Source organism: Apis dorsata, unplaced genomic scaffold (genome assembly GCF_000469605.1).
Source record: "Apis dorsata unplaced genomic scaffold, Apis dorsata 1.3 scaffold_233, whole genome shotgun sequence".
NCBI lineage: Eukaryota > Metazoa > Arthropoda > Insecta > Hymenoptera > Apidae > Apis > Apis dorsata.
Window position 1 is genome coordinate 303,589 of NW_006263515.1, and position 23,550 is coordinate 327,138.

Consider the following 23,550-nt stretch of genomic DNA (forward strand, 5'->3'; position numbering starts at 1 on the left):
ATCTGGTGGTGGAAGTGGCATTAGGAAGGGGTAGGGCTGAACGCATCCCTGCCAGACCGGCCACCTGCCTACCAACCCTGTCTGCTCCACCACGCTTCCCAGTATTCAAGCGATCGCTACTACTCGCGCACGCAGTTCCCCTGCTGGGATGTGCGTAGACCGCGCCATCGCGCCGACACGCATCGTACTACCGAATTACGTGCCAGCCAACGTAGTGGCAACGTGCTCGAGGTGACGTGTCCGTCGCGATACTCGTAAAGAGAAAGAAAAGGAAAAAAAAAAAAGAAAAAAGGAAAGGAATCTTCACCTGCCGCCTGTGCACGAGCAACCGCACCAACAATACGTTCGTCACGCCACCGTTGCTCCCCAGCTATGGATCCGCCGGGAATCACCGCGCTGGTATCCCACGAGTGCCCCTGAACGACGCAACCCGTGCGTATCTCGATGATCGCTGCGGATTTCGCAGCTTCTCGACTTGACCGTGTCACGACGCCCCTCGACGAGATTCGAGCGATAGTTTAGAGCTTCACACGTTTCTCGTTCTTGCCTCTTGTCTCTTGGTGAAAGTTTCGAAACGGACGTTGGATGTCGGACGCGAAATTTTGGGAACGAAGATGGATGATCCCTCGTGCGCTTCGGACCCGCGTGTTTCGATACTCGAAACGTGATTAATGGACACGGTGTAAATTCGGGATTTCGTGGGTCGTTTTGTACGAGAGCCGCATCAATGTTTACCGAGTTTAATAGGTCAAACGAGGAGCACTCTTGCGCTCGAGCCTCGCAGGCAACGGGTTGCTCGTTTCGATTGCCCATCAACGTCCCTCCTCTTTCGTTTATCGCCACTGGGGACTTGTTAAGGACACTGTTAACGAGCAACGAGCTCGCAAGTTTCTCCATGTCGATCGTCACGCGATAAAAAATTTTAGTGGAAAAATTTGCAAATGGGATTACGTGTTCTCGATAGAGGCGATCAATCACCCGATAAGAATGCATAGGATCGAGTTGATCCAACTCAGCTGACGAAGAAATTACTTTTCAACTTTTACACATGTGTACACGAGAATCGAACGTGGTACTTAAAAGTTTTGCACGCGAATTAACGAACTTGATCGATGTATATATATATATATATGGAAAGTGACTGGGTGCTTCAACTATCGTTGACCCTAAAAAGAGAAATTAACAGAAAAATGTGTCGACTTTGATTAAATTTCTCTATCCTCGTGATCGATCAAGTGAACGAGGTTCGAGAGATGAGAATAACACGAGTGAACGTGAATTGTCGAATCTTCATCTCGGTGGATACTCGGTGATAATTTAGAGTAGGTAGTTTCCTCTGACTTCCTTCTTTCTTTCTCTCTTTTCTTCTCTCTTTCTCTCTCTTTTTTTCTTTCTCTCTCTCTATCTCAGTTTCGACAACATACTTGACACGAACACATGACCATTGGTGTTCCACAACGAACGCTGCCTAACATGGCTACGTGTTTCGACCAAGCTACGTTTCAAGCTCTACAAAGGAACGAGGTCATTAGATACGCGAGAAGACAGGAAGGGTCGAGGGAAGTTGGCCACGCGAGAACGAGTTACTCCGCTATTTCTGCCGGGTCCTTTCTTTCATCATTTCGTGAGAACGTCATCACGATCAACATTTCGTAGTTCGATCTCTTCGACTGATCTTCTCTCGATCTCTCGAAGTCTCAAATCGCTCGGCAATTCTAGCAATCTAGTCAAACACTTGGGAAACCGATTGCAACGGTACTAATTCCGATCTCGTTTGAGTGGAACGAAATATCGAATGATCGATCGACCAGAGTGTCTGGAGTGTTACTAATTCCGGCCAATCGGTTGGAAGCGACGGGTGAACGAGCGAATGGGTCGAGTGACAAAAAAAGAAGAACTCAATGACGTAAGAGTGGAAAAGTGTCGAGTTACGATGGAGACAAATCGAAATCCACTTAAATATTGGTGTGTAACCAAGCATGAACTCGCCGATTCGTCGTACGTTGTCTTTTTGATAACTGTCATCAGATAATGTGCACGTGCAGTGGATCGTTGATCGGTTAAGGTGGAAAGTTTTTTGAGGCGGTCGCGGCAGAAAGCTCTTATTCAGGGGCCGTCGAGCACGTTCTTTATTCGTGCTTAAACGGGGATTAAGTTCGAGGCGTTACATTGAGTTGCCCTCAAATTTCTGGTAATTCGAGACACGAGAAAAGGAAAAACGGAATAACGGATAGAGATAATTTGAATTCTGAAAAAATAAATTAATTCATACGAAACATTTGTTGTTGTTACGAGAACAACATCAAAAAAAGAAATATTGTTCTCAATTAGATGCCTCGAAGGCAAAGGATCTAAAATAAAGATAGAAGAATCTTTTCGTCTAAGAAGGAAGAAATTATCTTTACTTATACTTCGAAAGGCTCGCTCGAATGTCGTTCATCTTAATGGAAGCACTCGAGTCATTAATGGTCTAATTAACTTCTCCCATTGAACCCCATTGATCGAGGCACAGAACGATCCTCTTGTTATTTAACCAACATCGATCATCAGCAAATAAAACTTCGAATTGTTGAGAAAAATTTGTTGAGAAACTTTTCGAAGGGATGAAAGCGGATATAATAATAATCATTTTTTTCGAAACGGTCCTCGATCGGTCGTCGTGAAGCAATCGGTAAAGTAGAGAAATCTATTCTTCTTGATTAGAGATCTCGAACGCTGTCCACAAGATGAAAGAAGAGAGAAGATAGTCGGCTACATGTTGTCCCGATTCATTCGAGATCTTTCAGTGGATAGTGCCGTGGAAGAAAGAGGAAAGAAGAAGAAGAAGAAGGGGGAGGATTCTGGTGTGCCGGTTTTGTGACCGTTCGGTCAGCGGGCCTTGGAGAAGTCCCGCGACGGTTCCTACTACAAAGTGGTCACAATCGAGGCCGGTGAACGTAATGTGACCCAGATAGGTGAAGAGATGATGACGGTGACTCCGTCCACCTCCGATGTCGCTGACAAGGCAGTGTCCACGGACGATGGTGGAAGTGGTATGGAGGTGGCACGTCTCGAAGCCGTCCTCGCCGCCCTGGTGGAGACGAAGGTGGAGGCGATCAAAGCATCCTCGGCTTTGGGCAAGCGTTCTGGTAGCGCGCCGGCCAGCCCTCGCCGGCTCAGACTCACCTCGACATCGACCGCCTCCTCCTCCCTTAATCACCAACATCGAAGGAAGAGTCATCATCATCATCATCACCATCACCATCATCACCACCATCATCGTAGGAGGCACGACTCGGCGCCGTGCAACGACTTCATCGATGACGCCACCGATCATCGGCACAATGAGCATCATGGTGAGTTGGATTGTTATGGTTAAGACTTGATTGATTGTATTTCTTTTCTTACGAGAGAATTTAAATTTGGAATCAGTTTGCACCAGAATTCTTCTGGTACAAGACAGGTGTATGTTTGGTGTGAAATTGATAAGATATATTGTCAAGTAGTATTGATGACTGAAAAAAAAATGTAGTGATTTATTATTAGCTATCAAGAGGAATTAGAATCCATAGATTTCTTTTTGATTTTTTGTCTTATATATGAAGTTATATATAATATGAAGATTATACTTATTTTATATTTAATTTTCTTAAGTATTTTAAATCTGTTATTCTATTATATGAACACTTTTATCTTCTAATTAATTTGTACAATTGAGATTTTATTATAGTTAAAATGTCATATATAGTATTTAAAAACATATAAAAATTTTTATCATTTTTATTATATTTTTTATTAGAAAAGGTAAATTAAATTTGATTCTTAAAAAAACTTTCTAATTTTACTTAAAAGTTGAAGAATGGAAATTAATTTAACAATTATTTTTATCTAAAATTTTTATTTTATTGCTTATTATTAGGAAAATTAGGAGAATTAGGATCCATAGATTTCTTTTTGATTTTTTGTGTTATATATAAAGTTATATATGTATAATATAAAGAAATTATATTTATTTTATATTTAATTTTCTTAAGTATTTTAAATCCTTTCCAAATCTAAATCCAATTTATTCTATTATGAACACTTTTATCTTCTAGTTAAAGGGTCTATATAACTGAGATTTTTTTATAGTTACAATGTCATATGTAGTATTTAAAAACATATAAAAATTTTTCTCATTTTTATTGTAGAAGGTATTTTTTGTTAGAGAAAGTAAATTAAATCTGATTCTTAGAAAAATTTTCTAATTTTACTTAAAAGTTGAAGGATGGAAATTAACTTAACAATTGTTTTTCTAAAATTTCAATTTAAAATTTTTATTTTATTGTTTAATAAGTTTAATTAAAATTCAAAGATTTTTTTTTCAATAATAAAATCTTATTTGAAAGATTAATTTTTTGAAGCATATTAAAATTAAACTCTAAATACTGTATAATATATTATATTACAATGATTTTTTTATACGAAATATGATCATATTAAAAACAGAAATATAATTTATGCATTATATTATATTTCTTAAAGTTTCATATAAAAGATTAATTATTATATGTTTGCTAATACTTGTATGAGTTATTCTACGCATCTTTGACAAATTAATGTTAAAGGGGATCACTTTGAGAAGGTTGCAACAATATCCAAGGTGTGCTCTTTAAAACAGAAAGTTTCCACAGCAGACTTTAATGGTCTGATGATAGTGTTTGACTTGTGCTTTGTCTGAATTCTCTTTATCCCTTTGAAACAACACAATACCCATAAGAGGGAGTGTTTGTTTGAAGGTTAAATTGCCTCTTAAAGATTTTTCTTGAAGAAAATCTTTCACAATTCTTGAATTTTCTCCCCAGTTGTCCCATAATTCTGAAACGTTCAACAGCAGACAATAATTATAATTTTTGTCAAAAATTGCATTGATTTTGTTTTACACTTAAATGAAAAAATGCAACGAACGAACAATACAGGAAATAGAATAGAAAGCAGGAAATATAATGAATGCATGCAAAAAAATTTGCATTAATTAATTCCACGATTATTGAATATTAAATCATTTAATTGGATTTAGTTCTCTTGGTGGACTGCATCGATGAGCGAATCAATATGTGGAGCAGATAGAAATTATTCGAAATTGAAGTGGATGACACTTTTTTTATTTTTTCGATCTCGTATTAATTTAACGCTTCGTATTAAGAATATATTACCTTTTGAAATTTATTGGTTTTCATTTACTGTCAATTTAATGACACTTAAATCAGTATTGCAGAACACGGGGTGTATTGGAAAAAATTAGATTCTCCGAAGAGATACTCAAAAGTATCAAAGGACGATTCAAAATAAAAAGGAATCAAAGTAAGAAGTCTATTCAGTAGTATAAGTATAAGTAGTATAAGTAAATATTAGAATTGGCTCATGATCAATATCAAGATTATATTTATATTTTTTTAATAAATACATAAAATCATCAAATTTGACAATGATAATTTATTTAAATTTTATTTATATTCAAATATATTTTTAATATTATTCTATTAATTAAAAAATTTTCATATAATAATATAATAACCAATTATCAGAATTTCGATCATTCAATGACCGATTATTCGCGCACAAGTATTTATATTTAAAGTTAAATAATTGAAAATATTTATATTTTGAGAAATGTATCTAAAAATTATTAATTTATCAATTATTCACAATTTTATTAATCACAAATTTTTTCTATTTATTAATTAATAATATTAGAAAATTAACAAGTTGATTCCATTATTATAAATTATCTCTTATAATGATAATACTAACTGTTAACTTGATAATTTTCTAGAAAAAATCTAAGTCAAAGTCATATTTAAATCACAGGATACTTTGTATAAATAATAAAATATCTAAAAAAATTGATCACTATAACTAAAATCATGAAGATTTTATAAAAACAAATCTCTATATAATTTTTGAAACAATCTAATATAATTTTTTATATTTTATTCCTATAAAAAAAAAAAAAAAAAAAAAAAAGAAAATGGAATGAACAAAAATGAATTCGTAAAAATAGCATTAGTATGGATGTTGTCAAGATGGCGACAATTCCTTGACAGAGATACAATTTCTTTACGAGATTTTGTGGGATGAAAACGAGCGAAAATGAAAAATGGATGAGAAAGAGGACTAATGACCCAAGATCGACCCACGCACGACCACAAACGAAAAAGGTTATTAAGGGCATCTGATGAAAATCATTTTCCAACAGAAATTCAAATATTCATGCTTTCCATTAGATCTTCGTGAAATTATTATCGACCGATTACTACTCTCTCTCTCTCTCTCGTGATGAGAATGTATCGAAAATGAATTCATTTTGGATGAAGTACAGTCCAAGATCACGAAAAAACTTGATATTTTATTATATACATTTTGCAAGAGTTCAAACAGTTTATGTTGTGTTATTATTATCGTCATTGGAAATTGTGTTTAATGAAACTTTGCGAGCAATAGAATTAAATATTCATTTTGTCAACTGTAGATATATGGATCATTAATCAATGTTCTATTCATGTTGCATACAGAGAATGCACGATTAAGCATGCCATTGTTTATTCGTAAATGTGCAACGTGATGAAACATAGTAATTGTGAATTTATTTTATGATGTTATACACTCGTTGCAAAAAATTATACAATTTAAACATATGCACACGCAAATACAATTGAAATCGAAATTTTCAATACAGGTTTTTTTAAAGAAAAAAATTTTTTTCATAATATATAAATAATTATAAATAAATAAAATTATTTTCAAATTCATAAGAGTGAAAATTTTATGAATTATATTTATACATTATGTATATTATAATTTAATCAAGCTATTCAAATTGATTGATTTCAGATATCTTCACAATTTCTAAAATTGTGCAAAACTTTTGACAAAATTAATAATAATATTATTAAATAGAAGTATAATTATATATAATTTATATATAATAATTTTCATAATACTAGGTTTCAATCCTAATAATTCATGTGTAATATATATATGGATATACAATATGGATATATAATATATATGGAAATACATATTATTGATTGATAATTTGACTGTTAAATTACATTCTATATATTCAAAATAGATCAAATGTACCATAATATCAACTTTTTTTGCAGTATTTTATAAAATTCATTATGCCATTAGATGAAAAGTTACATAAAATTGAGTAATCAATTCATAGAAAAATTACTCTAAAACTGATGAGACATAGTAATTGTGAATTTATTTTATAATGTTATACACTTGTTGTAAAAAACTATACAAAACTATACAATTTAAACATATGCACACGCAAATACAATTGAAATCGAAATTTTCAATACAGGTTTTTTTAAAGAAAAAAATTTTTTTCATGATATATAAATAATTATAAATAAATAAAATTATTTTCAAATTCATAAGAGTGAAAATTTTATGATATGATATATTATACATTATATATATTATTGAGCTATTCAAATTGGTTGATTTCAGATATTTTCACAATTTCTAAAATTGTACAAAACTTTTGACAAAATTAATAATAATATTATTAAATAGAAGTATAATTATATATAATTTATATATAATAATTTTCATGATACTAGGTTTCAATCCTAATAATTCATGTGTAATATATATGGAAATACATATTATTGATTAATAATTTGACTGTTAAATTACATTCTATTCAAAATAGATTAAATATACCATAATATATCATATAATACCATAATATATCAACCATAATATCAACTTTTTTTGCAGTACTTTATAAAATTCATTATACCATTAGATGAGAAGTTACATAAAATTGAGTAATCAATTCATAGAAAAATTACTCTAAAATTATGCTGTAACGATTATACATCGTATGATAAATATCTTTTATACAACAGTCATACCATTCTTATGAAGCATATTATCTATATATATATATAGATAATAAAAACATGATATGTTATTTGAAATTTGAACATCTCGAATATCATCAAATTTCCAAATTTCTAAATACATACATTATATTCATTTTTAATGCCTCTGTGTCTAAATTTAACTTATTGTAAAAATAAATTTTATTCTATGTAAAGTGCGCCGATATAATTTATATTTTGACGTAGAGTTAGCTTACGTCAAAGAATAATTTGCATAAAGCGTAAATCGATAAATACAATGATAACATTCTTTCATAAAATTTACCCTAAAAATTTAAATAATTTATAATAAATAATTTATAATAAATAATTTATAATAAATAACATAATTTCTATTTTATAAATATCTTTTCACCTATAACATTTTCACTTACAATTGTTTTATTGATATAAATCTTTTTTCAAATAAAAAAATATGTATGTTATTGATGAAAGACATCCATAATGTGATCGATACAGATGGAATCATAATTATATTAAATAAATATCACTTGTAATTGCTATATTTCACACGATTATTATTTTAAGTCAAAAATATTTTATAAAATTTTTATATTTTATAAATTATCAATTGCAAATGATTTTATTAAAATGTATAAAATTTCGATATAAAAATTTCATCATTGAAAATATCACAGTTATTCAGAATAAATAACTCTATTTTTCCATTAAAAAATTAAAAAAACCTTCGAAACATGATAATTGATTGTTCCATTAATAGAAATTCCAATAATCGAGATTCTACTGAATAAAAAAAATTAATATGCTTGAATATTTTCATAAGTATATGCATAAATCGAAAGGTTTCAGAAACCAATCGGTACACAAATTCTTTGAAAATCACTTGCACAGTTCAAAGATTCCCGCGTCTCGATCAATATTTACTTTCATAATTCAGTGTTGACTCGGTATTGATCTGTCAACTGGAAATTTAAACCATTATTCTGAAATGTTTTTCAAAGAATATGACTTTCAACGACTCGAAACGCATTGTCATAATTGCATATTCATATGATAAATGGAAATAAATGTTGCATTGTTGCAGGTAAAACACGGCGGAGGGCGTCAGAAAGTCCACGACGTCCAAAAAAAAAGCGCAAACACTCGAAAAGTCCGCACATCCTTCACGGTGTAATCCAAGACGTCCCAACCGGTCTTGATTCACGTTTAGAACTTTTTGGGATGGATGGTGATCAAGATCTCGCATTGATAAACTTTGAAAGGACTCGAGAAACTCTCAGCGATTCCTGTGAATATCCACAGTTGCACCGAAGTGCCTCATATTTTCCCCAAAATACTGCTCAATTGTAAGTCTAGTCGTAGTATTATTTCGTATTATTTATAATGATATTAGATCATTAGATCATAGTGTTAGATCATTCATATCATGAATCATTTATATCAATCAAGAAAGTTCTATCGTATCATCTTTTACGATGATAAAATGATTAAAGTTTAAGAATTTTAAACCTGTGCAACGATATTTTTGTTTTTAGGTTAGTATGTCGATTTATGTGGAGATTTTGAACAAAAATCATAAATTTTAAATCAATTAATTCTACAAAGTGATTTTTCTTTTTAATATATTTGATGTTTATTTTTTATCATTTAATTATTTTTCTTATTTTTCTCATCGATCCTTATGGATGCAAAAATATCTAATTTTCTAAATTATTGTATTTATTTATTACGTAGCATGTAATTATGTTTATTCCTTGATAACAATCACTTTGTATCTCTGAAACAAATGAATTTGATTATTAATGTAAATATTCAATTATATCATGATACTTATTAATTAACGTTGATGTATTTATTAAATGTTTGATCGTCACGATTGAAAATGTTAATACGTCATTCGATATATTTAATCATTTTTTTTTCAAATGCAAAATCGATCACGAAGAATTAAAATTTTTTAACGTTTTTTACGTTAATTCATCAGAAATGCATTTGGCAATAAGAAAGAAAAAATTTCACGTTAAAATTTTACAATATGTAGAAAAAGAATTTGTTGTTATTATTATTATTATTATTATGTTATTGTATTAATGATCGTTTAAGATTACAATTAATTAAAAAAAAAACTTTTTTAATATTCGAAATAGTAAAATGATTTTCACGATTTCGAATTGAAAAGTTTGATTATGAAATTATCATTAAATTGCAATTTCGACATTTCAATGTTGTAATTTAGAGAGAAAATAAAGCGAAATAGGCAGTGGTAAAATTTATAATTTGAAATTAAAACTATTTCGAAGTATTTAGTGAAATAATTTTCGTAATTTTGACTCGGGAATTCGCAATTTTAGACATGTCACAAAATTTAGAGATGATAAAGATATTGAAACTCACAAATATGTAGAAAAATAATTTATTGAACTAACTTTGAATTGAAAATAAAAATTTGAAAAATTACAAATTTCAGCGTCAAGGAAATGACAACAGAAAAACAAAAGAAACAATAATTCAATAACAAAATTTCAAAACATTTAATAAGAAAAATTTTACTAGTAACTTTCAATATAAATACCACCAATTTATCATTAACTATTAAAAAATTTCACGAACATAACAAAGAAATAATAAAAATCGTAATCCAAAATATTTTACAAATAATCAAACATTTTTCTTCGAGCTCAAACATTAAAAACTCTGGAAATATTGCTTCAACTTTCACACTGTACCTTGTTTATTTCCGTCTGGTACAAATACCCCTTTGCAACATTGCAATTTCAAAGGATGAGACGAGGAGACATTCGTAGGCGTGTTTGCGAAGAAAAGAGAAAGAGAGAAAGAGAGAGAGGGGAGGAACTCGATTTAAGTGCAATATACTGCAGAACTGGGTCATCGTCGGTGCGTAGTTGCACATCGTTGGTCTCTTCGTTAGATGTTCCATCCAATACCATTTTATAGGAGGATCGCCAGGCGAACAAAGCGTATTCGACCGTGTAATGAAACTCAGATTGTCGGTGACGGTTGTTACGTGGAAAAGATCAAGAGGAGAGACGTTATTTTGCCAGAAGGCATTTACTTTTTCATCAATCCGCTTCGACGATCGAGTTTTTTCTTTCTTTTTTTTTTTCTCTTTTTCATTTTAAACGTTATTCAGGAGTGCACGACTTTTATACGCACAGAAATAAACTTCACGTTGTTTTTAATTTAATTTTTATAGTAATTTTTATAGTTATAATTTTAATTTTAATTAATTTTTATATTAAAGCGAGGATATATTTTATTGGAAATGGAAAATCGTAAAAAAAACTGTAAAATTTGATATTCATACATTTTATGCATGTGAAAAATTTAAATGAGTTTGTGAAGAAATATCGATGTAAAACTATGATTTTTTATTTAATGATTAAAATTTGTTTTGTATCGAGTCTTCAATTATTTTTATTCTATTTTTCAAATTATGTTATGTTCATACGGATAAATAGTTATGATCGAATTTTGTGTAGAAAATATTGATTCGTAAATTTACATATTGATTAAATATTTTTTTTTCAACAAATTTTTTTCAATAAATATTTCATACTTTTGAAGCCTCGAACGTTTCCTTATGCAATAGAATATCGATTATCCAAACACGAGATCATTCTAAGAAAAAATTTTCATTTTGTAATTAATATTAATACTAATAACTATATATTATTTTAAATTCATATTTAAAAATTATTTAATTTTTAATTATTTCATAAACAAATTCTTCCTTTATCCTATAATGAATTTGAAGAATCCTCTAACTTTTTTATTTATTAATATAAATTTTCTATATATATTGTAATATAAATTATTTATATATATATTTTTTATATTATATATTGAATTTGAAATTAACGAAACTGAAAGAAACATTAGAATTTTTAATTTCTCTTTACATTATCAGTTTCATATCATCAGTTAGTATTGTACCAAAATCTGACTTATCATTGGACCATACTACTTATAGCTCTACTAGATTTAAAAGACAACAGAAACAACACGTTTCTATGAGCCAAAGCAATATATAATATGTTTATACAGCGTACAGTTGGCATAAGATCGACAATAGCCCTCCTTTTGTTCGACGTAATGATGTGGTCCCCTCGCTCCTCTCTCTTACAAGCTGCTGCACGCTGAAGCACCTCTATCCATATTTTTATCATGATTCTTCCAATTACGATCTTATTCTCTTCCAAGATTTCTTGATTTTCCTTCCAATTTCATTTCTATCCACCTTATTAATCTTTATTTTCGTTAAATAATCGCAAATTTTCTCACGCTATATATATATTTATTTAAATTTTATTTATTATAAAAGTATATATCACTAATAATTTCATTTAATTTGCGAAGATTAGATAAATGTGTATTATTAATTTTCAAGTTCTTCTTTTTTTAAACTCGTAACTTTACGAGTTAACGTTTTTTTTTTTTTACATTTTTATTTTATCATTATCAGTCTATAAGATAACCTATAGATAGATATCGGTTTCTCTTGTTCAAGTTTACGAGACATATTGAAATATGTACACGTGCAACGTGATTATACACAGGATATATATATATGTATATATATATATATATATATACACACTTTTCTTCATTTAATCTCAGTTTAAAAAGTAATATTTGAAAAATATGGCATGACCTATATTACGAATACGTCAGATGTTTTATCAGGTGGCTTTGTCCGACACATTTCTGGATCGAGCCACTTGTACGAAAGTTGAAACGTCTTTAATTATGGATTAACCCGCTAAAGGATCAGAAACGATGCCGCGGTAAATATAACGCGTTCATTAATTTCGTGATTTCTTAACGAAGAAAATACGTTGCCATTAGTGAAATTAATTCATCAAAAATTGATATCAGTGATATCGGTAAAAAATTGATATTTGATTAATTTAAATATAAGCATTTTATCGTGTCCCAAATTTATTTAAAACAAACATTATAAATACACGAAAATGTGAGATGAATTAAAAGCTTTGTACAACGATTGAACGAGAATTTCAATGATAAAATTAAGGTATACAGCAATAATTATATTTCTTGATCACTTGCAAGTTTTAGCTCAAACTTATTATTTTTGTAAAAATTGCAAATTTATTTTTATTATTTTATTTTTTTATTTTCGCAATTATCGAATTGTCAAATTTCAACAACAGAATTTGCAAAATATTTTGTTCTTTATAACAGTTGCAATATATTTTTATATTTAAATAGAAAATATAAAATTTATTATAATTAGATATATAATAAGAATTATTATAATTAGATATATAATAAGAAGTTTTAATCAAGTAAAATAGCAATATATATATATATTTTTATATAATGTAAAATTCAATTTTATTTTAATATATTAATTTTAAAAGATTTCATCATTTTTGTAACAAACATAATTCAGAAACATTTTCGAAGATTAATATATAATTTTATTTAGAAATCTTCTTTTCTTTTGTATCTTATATATATAAATTTTTTTTTTAGTACACTTTTGATTTGAAATATTTGTCTTTTTACATCGTATTTTATTTATATATAACTTTGTTAATATTATTAATCTTAGAAAAAACTTTATTATTTATTAATTCAATGAAACATATAAATCGATATATATTATATTTTTTATTTTTTCATTTATTATTTCGGCTGAATAAAGTAAAATTTTAAAATGTCTCAAATCTGTATTGTATAAAGGATATTTTAATTAAAAAATAAAACGTAATAAATGTAAAAATATACAATATAGTTCCACGTATCCCAGAGACACATTGAATATTTTCCTTGCGAAATTTAATAAATATTTCATGAAAAAAAAAATGCTTTGAAGAATATGTAAACGATATAAATACTCTTTCTCGAGGAAATCGATCTGTCACGTGATTAAAATCGGGATTTCCTATTAAAATTTTAAATATCGTGTATTAAATTGTATATTAAATTTCGTTGAACTATTTGAATTAAATACATATCAACCGAATTAAAGTTTTGATTGAAATTATTATTTATATTAATTTGATAATTACACGTTAGAATTTTACTATCAATAAGATTGCTTTCGACAATAATAATACAATAATTTTATTAAAAATTAAAATTCGTACTTAAAATTTTGATTAGCCATCTCTAAATTTTAGAGAAATTTTATAAAATTTATTATTTCAATATAATCATATATATAAATTTATTATTTCAATATATCATATATATTATAAATGTAATTTTTCTTTAAATAAAATTCTTTTCGATAATGGATTCTGACACATCAAATGTCGATTCTAATTTATTAGTCGAGCAACTATAAGTATCGATTTAGTTTGCAAAGTATAATACAGTATTTTACTTTATGCTAATAGTGGGTTCTTCCAAGACATAGATTGCAAAAGTGTATTGAAATATTTAACGGTTGAACGAAACTTCAATGTTATAAAGTTTCACTCTTGTATTTTCGGCGTAGATCTTGGAAACTATTAAATATTAATTTCAATTTTGTGGTTTTGGGAACTTTATACAGAATGTCTCTCGATCCTGAAAAGAAGTGATTATATACGAGAAAAATTAAAAAAAAGAAAATAAAATTGCGTTGATTTGAAAGATTAACTTTGATCAAACTCTCGAAGGAAAAATATTAAATTTTTTTTTTTAATTCCAGAAAATTAAGGATAAAAATGAACTTGAATGGTAAAATCCGTGTATTTGCATATATTCGTATTATTATGAAAGTTTAAAAAAAAATCGATTGGATAAATGTAAATTTTTGTTCGTTATTTTTTATAATTATTCTCGATTTTAAAAAAGATGAAATTTTATTGTTTTTTTATATTTATTTCTTGAACCACTTAAATTTAATCTAGTACTCCTGCAATTGTCTATAATTTACGGATCTTTTTATATCTTTACTACAATACAGTATTCAATATCGTAAGATATTGCACTGGATAATAGAGAACACGATCACAAGTTGTATCTTTTCACGATTATGTGAGCGAAAGTTATCCAAGGGAAATTGCTTTGCTTTTCCTTTACTTTAATCTTTGAGTTGGATAGACTAGAACAGCGATTCTCAATCTGTGGATCACAAATCTCAAAATTTTTCATCTTTTCATTATTACATTTTATAGCGTTAATAAAATTATTTTAACAATTATTTAATTCAATACTTTTTATTTGAAATAAAGTATAATATTTAGTTTTTTATATGAAAAATTGCAACACTACTAAATTAAAGATAATCAATTTTTGTAAATAAATTATAACTTTATTTTCATTTATATAATTACAAATATTTTTTTAAAAATAATGTTGCAATTTGATGTTAATTTTTTTTATGTATTTTGTCAATTTGCTTTTTTGTCAAAAAGCTTAAGAAATAAGACATTTCTCTATCTGTTGAATAAAAAAATGAAAAGATTTTAATCTACAAATAAATTCAATACTTTTAAGCAATCAAATAACTGAAAGCAATTTTAAGTTTATCATTATACTACAAAATAAATAATCAACTATTGTATTCCTTACAAAAAGTCTTTTCATAAAACATAACCTGACTTTATGATAAACGAAAAATGAAATAATACATCATTTAATATGCTGCACTTATCAAAAAATTACTATACTATTATATTATGGCCTCGTTTGTATCATACAAATATTCATTAACAAAATTTTTTTTATTATATTTGTTTTTCTAACTACACTTTAAACTGTAATTCTATTGCGACATCATTCATTACTAGTTTCAAAATTTTAAAATCATTTTAAAATCAAATGTTTAACAAAAATAACGAGAAAACAAAAAATTTCATATTTTGCAGAAAAATCCACTATGACGACGACGATTACGTGGCGTTGAACATAGCGGATGAGCTGGAAGAAGAGGAGATCTTGAGCGGTACTGAGAAGATCGAGGCACCTCGGGAGAAGTATCACCGGCCACGTAGAAAGAGGAAGCGGAAACGGCGCAAAATTAACAATACCGGTCCTCAAGAAGAGCTCGTCGATCCTGAAGAACTTCCACCACGGGCGCGTTGGACGATCGTGGCCACAGCTTGCCTCCTTCTCACCATGTCTTTGCTCTTGGTCGGGGTTACCCTCAGAATGGCGCCAATCATCGACGACATGGGTGAGTAATTTAAAAAAAAAATTTTGATTGAAAAAATTGTTTATCAATTTCTAAAATAGACGAAACTTTTATTTGCGATGAAATTGAGATAGGATTTCATTGTATTGGAAAAATAATAATTGGTCCAATTTTAAAATTTAAAAATTTTGGAAAGAATATTGTTGATTCAATTGGAAAGGAAATATATAAAGGTGTTATATTCGAAGGATAAAGGATTTAAAGGAACAGAAGAGATCAAAAAATAAAAATTAGTAAAAAAGGTTAAATATTAATTATTTGTAATATTAAACACAATTTTTAATTGCTTAGCAAATAAGCATCTTAACTTTATATTTTTCTATACCAACTTTTATATATTTATATTGTCCTCTAGAATTAATTCTCTATACGTATTTAATTTTATATAATATACACTGCTGTTTATAAGTATTTAAATACTTTGAAATATTTAAAAGTAATATTATAAATTTATAGTAAAATTAAATTTAAAATTAAATTTAAAAGTAATTTACTTGTAAGATTCTGCAATTACTCATATTAATTTTTTTATTGCATATTATATTTTAAAAATAAATTTTTGTTTTATTATAATATTTTTTTATATCAATAATCATATAAAATAAAATAAATAAGAAAAAAATAATTAAAGATTTTCAAATAGGTAATTTTCAAATAGGTAATTTTATGATTAAATTATATACATAGTTAAATATATACAAGTATTAAAAGACTTAACACTGAAGTATTAAGTTAAAATATTTATTATACGATTTTAAAACATAGAATTTAAAACTGAAATGATTATAAATCTCAGAATCGATACTGTTGATTGAAACCGTGTAACCTTAATTTGCTTAGATAATGAAATTCACAATATAATCGTAAATTTTTACTGAAGCGTGTATAAAATAATGAAGTACATTTTAATCGATAATATTATTATCTTCTGTAAAAAGAAAATAATTATTTTTTGAATATAAAATTATTTGAAATTAAATAATATTTTTAGTATTTTATAAAAAATTGTACATTAATGATATTTTATTTTATACATTACGAAAAAAGCAATAGAATATTGCAATTATATACAATGTAAAAGAATTTCGATCTCGATTTTATATCTTAAGGAAGTTTAGAATCTAGCAAATTTAGGACACGTCTCCAGAGAAGCTTCTTTGAATTAACGATAAAATATACAAGCAACCTCTAGAGAGATAACCTCTAGTTGCAATCATAGCATGTTAATGTTTTACTGTACCAATATCTTTTCTAATAAGTATAATTCTATTTATTTGCTATCTGATTATATTCGAAGCTACGTTGAAATTTTTGTTAGAAATGCAATCACTCGTTTAGATTTTATTTCAAAATAATTTGTTTATAAAATTTACACGTTAATACTACAATATTTAACAAATTTAGTTTTCATTTTCGCTTTTAGAGGTTATGGACATGATTGATGACAGATCTTGTTTGGTCGGTAACCCCGCGATCTTCTTTTTTGAAATATATGCAGCTAATAGGTTATGGAACACTGCATTATACGTAAATACAGTTTTTCATATTTTGACTATCATAACTATTCGCAATAATATTGTTCCAAAAGATGCATCACAATTATTCGTTACATACTCGATCTCGTTTCTTGCAGATATATGCTTAGGAATCATCTTCAAGCGATAAAGTTATATTAAATATTTTTGATTGATGATTAAAAATAGTTCACTACCTAAAAAAAATATATTATAATACTATAAATTTTAAACTTTTATTTTCCAAATTTTACACAATATAAGATTATACAATTTACAATTAGATGAAAGAAGAAATAATTATAATTATATTAAATAAATTAAAATTATCTTTATACGTCAAAAAACATTATTTATTAAAATCAAAATTCACATTACCATAAATTAGAAAAATTTCCAATAATTAAAATTATTTAGAAAATTACTTTAGAAAAATTAATTAATTATTTTAATTACTTTAGAAAAATTATAAATTATTGCTTTAGAAAATCAACTTCTGTTTTTAATTAAAATTTTCAAAATCGATAAAAACACTCTGCGACGTCTCACGGACTCTTAACATCTTGAACATCGCTGTCTGCTATTCGTCAAAAGTCACGCACACGAGGATAGAAAGAAAAGGACCTCCATTTTCAGTGATCCATTTTCGAAGAGCAGGAGCGAGAGGTTAGATCGGCTAATTTAAATATCCTACTTTTTGAAAACGGCGAAGTCGCGACCTTTTTGGCCAATTAACACGACGGGATTGTGTATCCAGTCGATAGCACTCGAGCAACGGTATCCAACGCGAAAAGCCACTTTTGGCCAGAGATTTGTGTACGGGATACACGCAGACACGTGTACACATGGACAGGAGCAGAGCGTATGCAGTGTGAAAACTCGAGGGCGCTCCGTGGCTCTAAATTAAAGGCGCACGTCTGCGAATTCTCCAGTCAGTCGTCGGATTCTCGTGAAGAAACCGCATCTCATTTCGCTATTTACTATACTGATTGAACGAGAGAGAGAAAAAAGTTCGAAAAACGAGTCACGAGTGCATCGATGCCGGATTGGCCAGTGTTTCACTCACGAATGGAAACAGCTTCGTTCGTGTCCATGTTCTATTTTCGCTCGAGCAACGTTTCCTATTCGCGCATTCGTCACGTGTAGTTTTACAATTGCGGTTGGTTACGGCCGTTGCTTTGGAGGATGGGTGTATTTGTCTTTGTGGCTTATTTGTACAGTGGGAGTGGGGTTCGAGTGATCTATCGGAACTGAGATATCGGTGGAATTATAAGCGAATTAAAAATCGAAAGTGGTACAGTGGGAAATAGCATGTAAAATTCAAAAATTTGTTTTTTTGATTAGGCGTTAGATCTACAACTTAATTCAATAGGATTTAGTTTAGTTTTTTAGGTTAAAGGTATTTGTAATTTTGATTTAAATATTTCGTAAGATGTGAAGAGTGTGATAGAGTAAAGGTATGAGAATCTATAATATTTTTATAAAGAAACGTTGGAACTATGAATATAATTTTGAATATGATTGTTCCATTAACAAACTATTAAAATCTATTTTTTTTTCTCGTCGAGAAAAATCTGTATTTGTTCACATATATATATAACTACTAAAGGTAAGTTCTTTCAATAAGTTCTGATTAGTTTCATTGTTAGCTTCAAATTTTTTCTATTAGAAACATTCTATTATCGTTTAAATGAAAAATTTATATTAATTTATATAAATTACTCTTAGATTAATTTAATTTTTCTATTTAGAATGTTCCTTATATGAGATCTTATGCTATTCTTAATATGAGATACGTATAATTATAGTAAGAATATATTTTTGAATTCTTATTTCTATTATATTCTTGTAATTCTTTATCGCAATTTCCACTTCTTATTGATAAAAAAGAAGAACAATAAATTCTATGCATAAAATGCTAAAAGTGCATGAATATTTGGATATTGCATTTATTTGTCTGAATTATCTTGTTCTCATTACGACTTGTTCTCAATTATCAATGCAAATTATTACCAACATCAATCTTAAGAGATTAATGAACTCAAAAGGAAAAAAAATAATTTATTGATCGCACAGAATATAACAAATCTTATTTAAAAAAACAAAAAATATAATTTATTTCTCCGAGAAATAAGAAATCATTTAGCACAAGGATTACTCTTTTATTAGATTTTATATATTCAAATCATTTCAATATCATTTGATTGATTAAAAAATATATAAAGAAATATCGATAATTACACATTAAAAATAGTATTTTTTTTCAGTTAAAAGATTTGAAATTTTTCTGTAATGATTTTCCGAAACAAAGTTATCGAAAATAATGGCGAATCTTTTATCTTAAAGAAATAAAAGTTGTGTGATTTTTTTCAAATAAATAATAACTTTATTTTATAAAGGCATCGAATTAATTTCTAAATTTAATATTTACTTTATTTTGAGAATATGTTGTTGATATTGATGAAAAACAATTTTCATAACTTCTTTTTTCTCAAAGATACTTGAAAGACAGAAAAATTTTTTGAATTCACAAAAACATTATAAAAATTTATTAAATTAAACTTAATTTATTTTTGTTATATATTTATTTTATTTTTTTTAAGTATTTGCAACTATATAGTTATAGTTACTAAAAATTTCAATTCTAATTGTAAATCAAAAATTATTTTTCGTATTTCTTTTATATATATATACATATGCTGTGCTTTAATATAATATAAAATATTTTTATCGCTTTATACACATTTATTTTAAATATAAAACATAAATCAAAATTATTAGTGTTTGAATATTTTTTGTAGTAATTATTTTAAAAGTAATTGAAATATATGTAAATTTCAACCGCCAAATTTTAGAACAAAAATAATATCAGAATAATTCATTAAATATAAAATAAGAAAGTTAATTACATTATTAAATTTCAATTTAATACCATTAAAGATATTTTAAGCAGATAATTTTTTAACAAAAAAAAAAAAAAAAAAAAAAGTATGATGAATTGAATTTCAAAATCACGTATCTTTTATAAACGTTATTCAATTGATCATGATCGAGTATTTCATCTGTGCCAAGTTTAACGAACACACTTCTTGAACATCTCGCTTTATCTGAAAAAGCATTGTAACTGTTCACTTTGATATGAATATCATCATATAATTGAAGAAAAATCAAAGTAAAATCTGAAAATGCTTTTAAATTTTAAGTTTAAAAAATAAATAAGATAAAATATTATATAAAAAATCAAATATATTTTATTTTATACATAATAGATATACTTTTACACAAGTATTATTTGTTTGTTTAAAAAATTGCAATTAAAATTTTTTATAACAAATTTTAATTTAACATGTTTCAAAAATTGAAAAATAAATAATTTAATTAAAAACGATTTCAAGATTTCAAATAATTATAAATGATAACCAATTAATCATATCATATTAAATTTCTATAAATGTTTTCAAAATATCTTTTTGAAAATTTAAAAAGAATTTTTCAATAATAAAATCCAGTGATATTTTATACTTAATAATTGATATTAATTATTATTAATTATTATATGTTTAAAAAGTAATATTTATGTCAATGTGATATGATTCAATGTGAAAATAAAGTTTTGAAAATTCATTCAATAGAATTTTTAAATTCATTGAAAAATTGCTGAATTCTGAATTAAACGAAAAAGATAATGAGATAATTGAACTTGGTTCATTGTACTTGATCATTTCACTTGATCATATACAAAAATATATATTGTATCGTTATTAAAAATGATTTTAAAATAACCCTTGCACATTCTGACATTTGCTCTTAACTTCTTCAACCCTATATAAAAGTTGAACAGTGAAACATAGTTCCTAAAATATAAGCGTTTTATACGTTAAAATAAATTGTGCTCTATAAATTATGAAATTTATTTTTAATTTGTTTTTAAAAAGTTTTACTTTATTTAACTTACATAACTTTAAACTTTTAACTATTATTCATGCCATGAATTGTAAAAATAATAAAAGTAATTATAATCTGTATAAAAAATAGATTTTCTTTCACAATTTGAATAAACATTTTATTTTTTAAATAAACAAAAGTTACTTAATAATCACAATTACTTATATAAAAATTTATTATAACGAGATAAAGCAATGAATATTTGTATTGAAAGTTACTCAATTATTATATTAAAAATATAATATAAACAAATATAAATATTATTTATTCTTTCATCCATTAAATAAATATTTTCACATTTTAAATTAGAATTAGAAAAATCGAAAAATTTTATTTTCATAATATAAACTATTCTATAAAAAATATTATTACTTGTAAATCTTTTATTCAAAATAATCGCATTTTCTTTTGATGATAGATCGATTTTTAGTGATCATTCATCACGAAATAGAGAAGAAATCAAAATAATGAGAAAGACGGTGGAATAGAGTTATGGCTAATGCTACTATTAAACTGTCAATACTAAGAAAGCTATCAAAGAGAATACTATCGAAGAACTCACTATTTCATCACGTTCTGAGAAATTGAAAGGATAGCTTCGTAATTTCAATGCATCTTTTCTTTATCACGAAAATTTAAAGGAATTCGTAGACAATTATGTTCTGCGCTAATCAAAGATTTTTCTGTAATTTTTTTTTTCTTTTTTATAAGAAGGAAAAAAAAGAAAATGCGAGAAATGAAATTTTCATTCATTAAGATAAATATTTTTTTCCTGCTTCAATAAATAAAAAAAAAAAAGAAATGATAAAAGAAGATTCCAGAAAGTGAAAAACATTTCTTCAACACTCTCTATTTTTAATTTCGAAGATGATTGTCCGAGTTTAACAAGAATTATTTACACGTGTATCCGAAAGGAGATTTTCAGAACAATGTAAATCGAATTTTGTGATTTTTAAATTCATCGAATATAAAATTTTTTATTTTCGAACAATTATTTGTCTGTAAAATAGTATTACACAAGTTTTATAAATGATTTCTTTGTTTTATTATACTACATATTTTTTTATCATAATAGAATTTTCTTAATTATCTAAATAATTTTTCAAAGTTAAATATTTTTTTTAAAATTATTCGGAATAAGAAAGACAAGTGAAAGATATTTAAACTAAATTTTTGACAATATTTGTCGCAAATTTAAATGGCAATAATAATAAATATTGAATTTCTTTTATAAATTTTCAAGATTTATGATTTCGTTTATTTTTCTTTTTTTAAGGTTTATATAACATGAATTATTCATTTATTTATAAATACAACGATTAGAAACATCATAAGGATAAAAAGAAAAATTCGAAAAAGAGATTTCATAGCCGTTATTAGTATAATGAAAAATATACAGAATCGTTATGTATTATTAGATACATAAATACCATTAATATCTTGAAAAGAAAAATGTTTGGTTATTCAAGCAACGTGTATAAAACTTGAGCAGTATTTTGTAGAGACATCTTTCGATAATAAATTTAAAACGAAAACATCTAATAATCAAGTATATATTATATTATATATTTTCAAGTAAAAAATGTGTAAATCAATTTAAGAGAAATAGGATGTCATGATTCATAATATGAAAGGAAAAAAAAATTACCCTAAAATAACAAATTTTAGAATGAAAATTTAAATTTAAACATTGTAAATTTACATATTTAAGTATTTTCATATATAAATTACACTGACATAGAAAATTTTCACAGTAAAAACATAATATTTATCAAATTTAAATAATACGTATAAAAAAATAAAAGAATACTTCCTTAAAAAAAAATAATCACAAAATTTAAATTTAATATTTTATACAAATATACTAAATGAAAAAGTAAATAAATAAATTGATAAATTGTAAAATTGTAAAGGAAACGCATGATATTCAAATCATAACATAAAAAAAAAAAAGAACATAAAAGAAAAATAGAATCGTAATAAGAAAGAAAAATTAAATATCCAAAAAAAAAAAAAAAAAAAAGAAAAAAAAAAA

General features: G+C 26.6%; 1 protein-coding gene across 1 annotated transcript in view; it reads left to right on the top strand.

Moving 5' to 3' along the window:
* The first annotated feature begins 2,339 nt into the window (after positions 1–2,339).
* The window catches only part of LOC102679158, a 37,815-nt gene continuing 16,604 nt past the window's right edge, over positions 2,340–23,550 (top strand). The window contains exons 1-3 of the mRNA XM_006615746.2: positions 2,340–3,335; positions 8,971–9,232; positions 15,731–16,038. Coding sequence (XP_006615809.1) covers positions 2,963–3,335; positions 8,971–9,232; positions 15,731–16,038 — 943 coding nt within the window. The 5' untranslated portion in view covers positions 2,340–2,962. The remainder of the gene's footprint in view (positions 3,336–8,970; positions 9,233–15,730; positions 16,039–23,550) is intronic.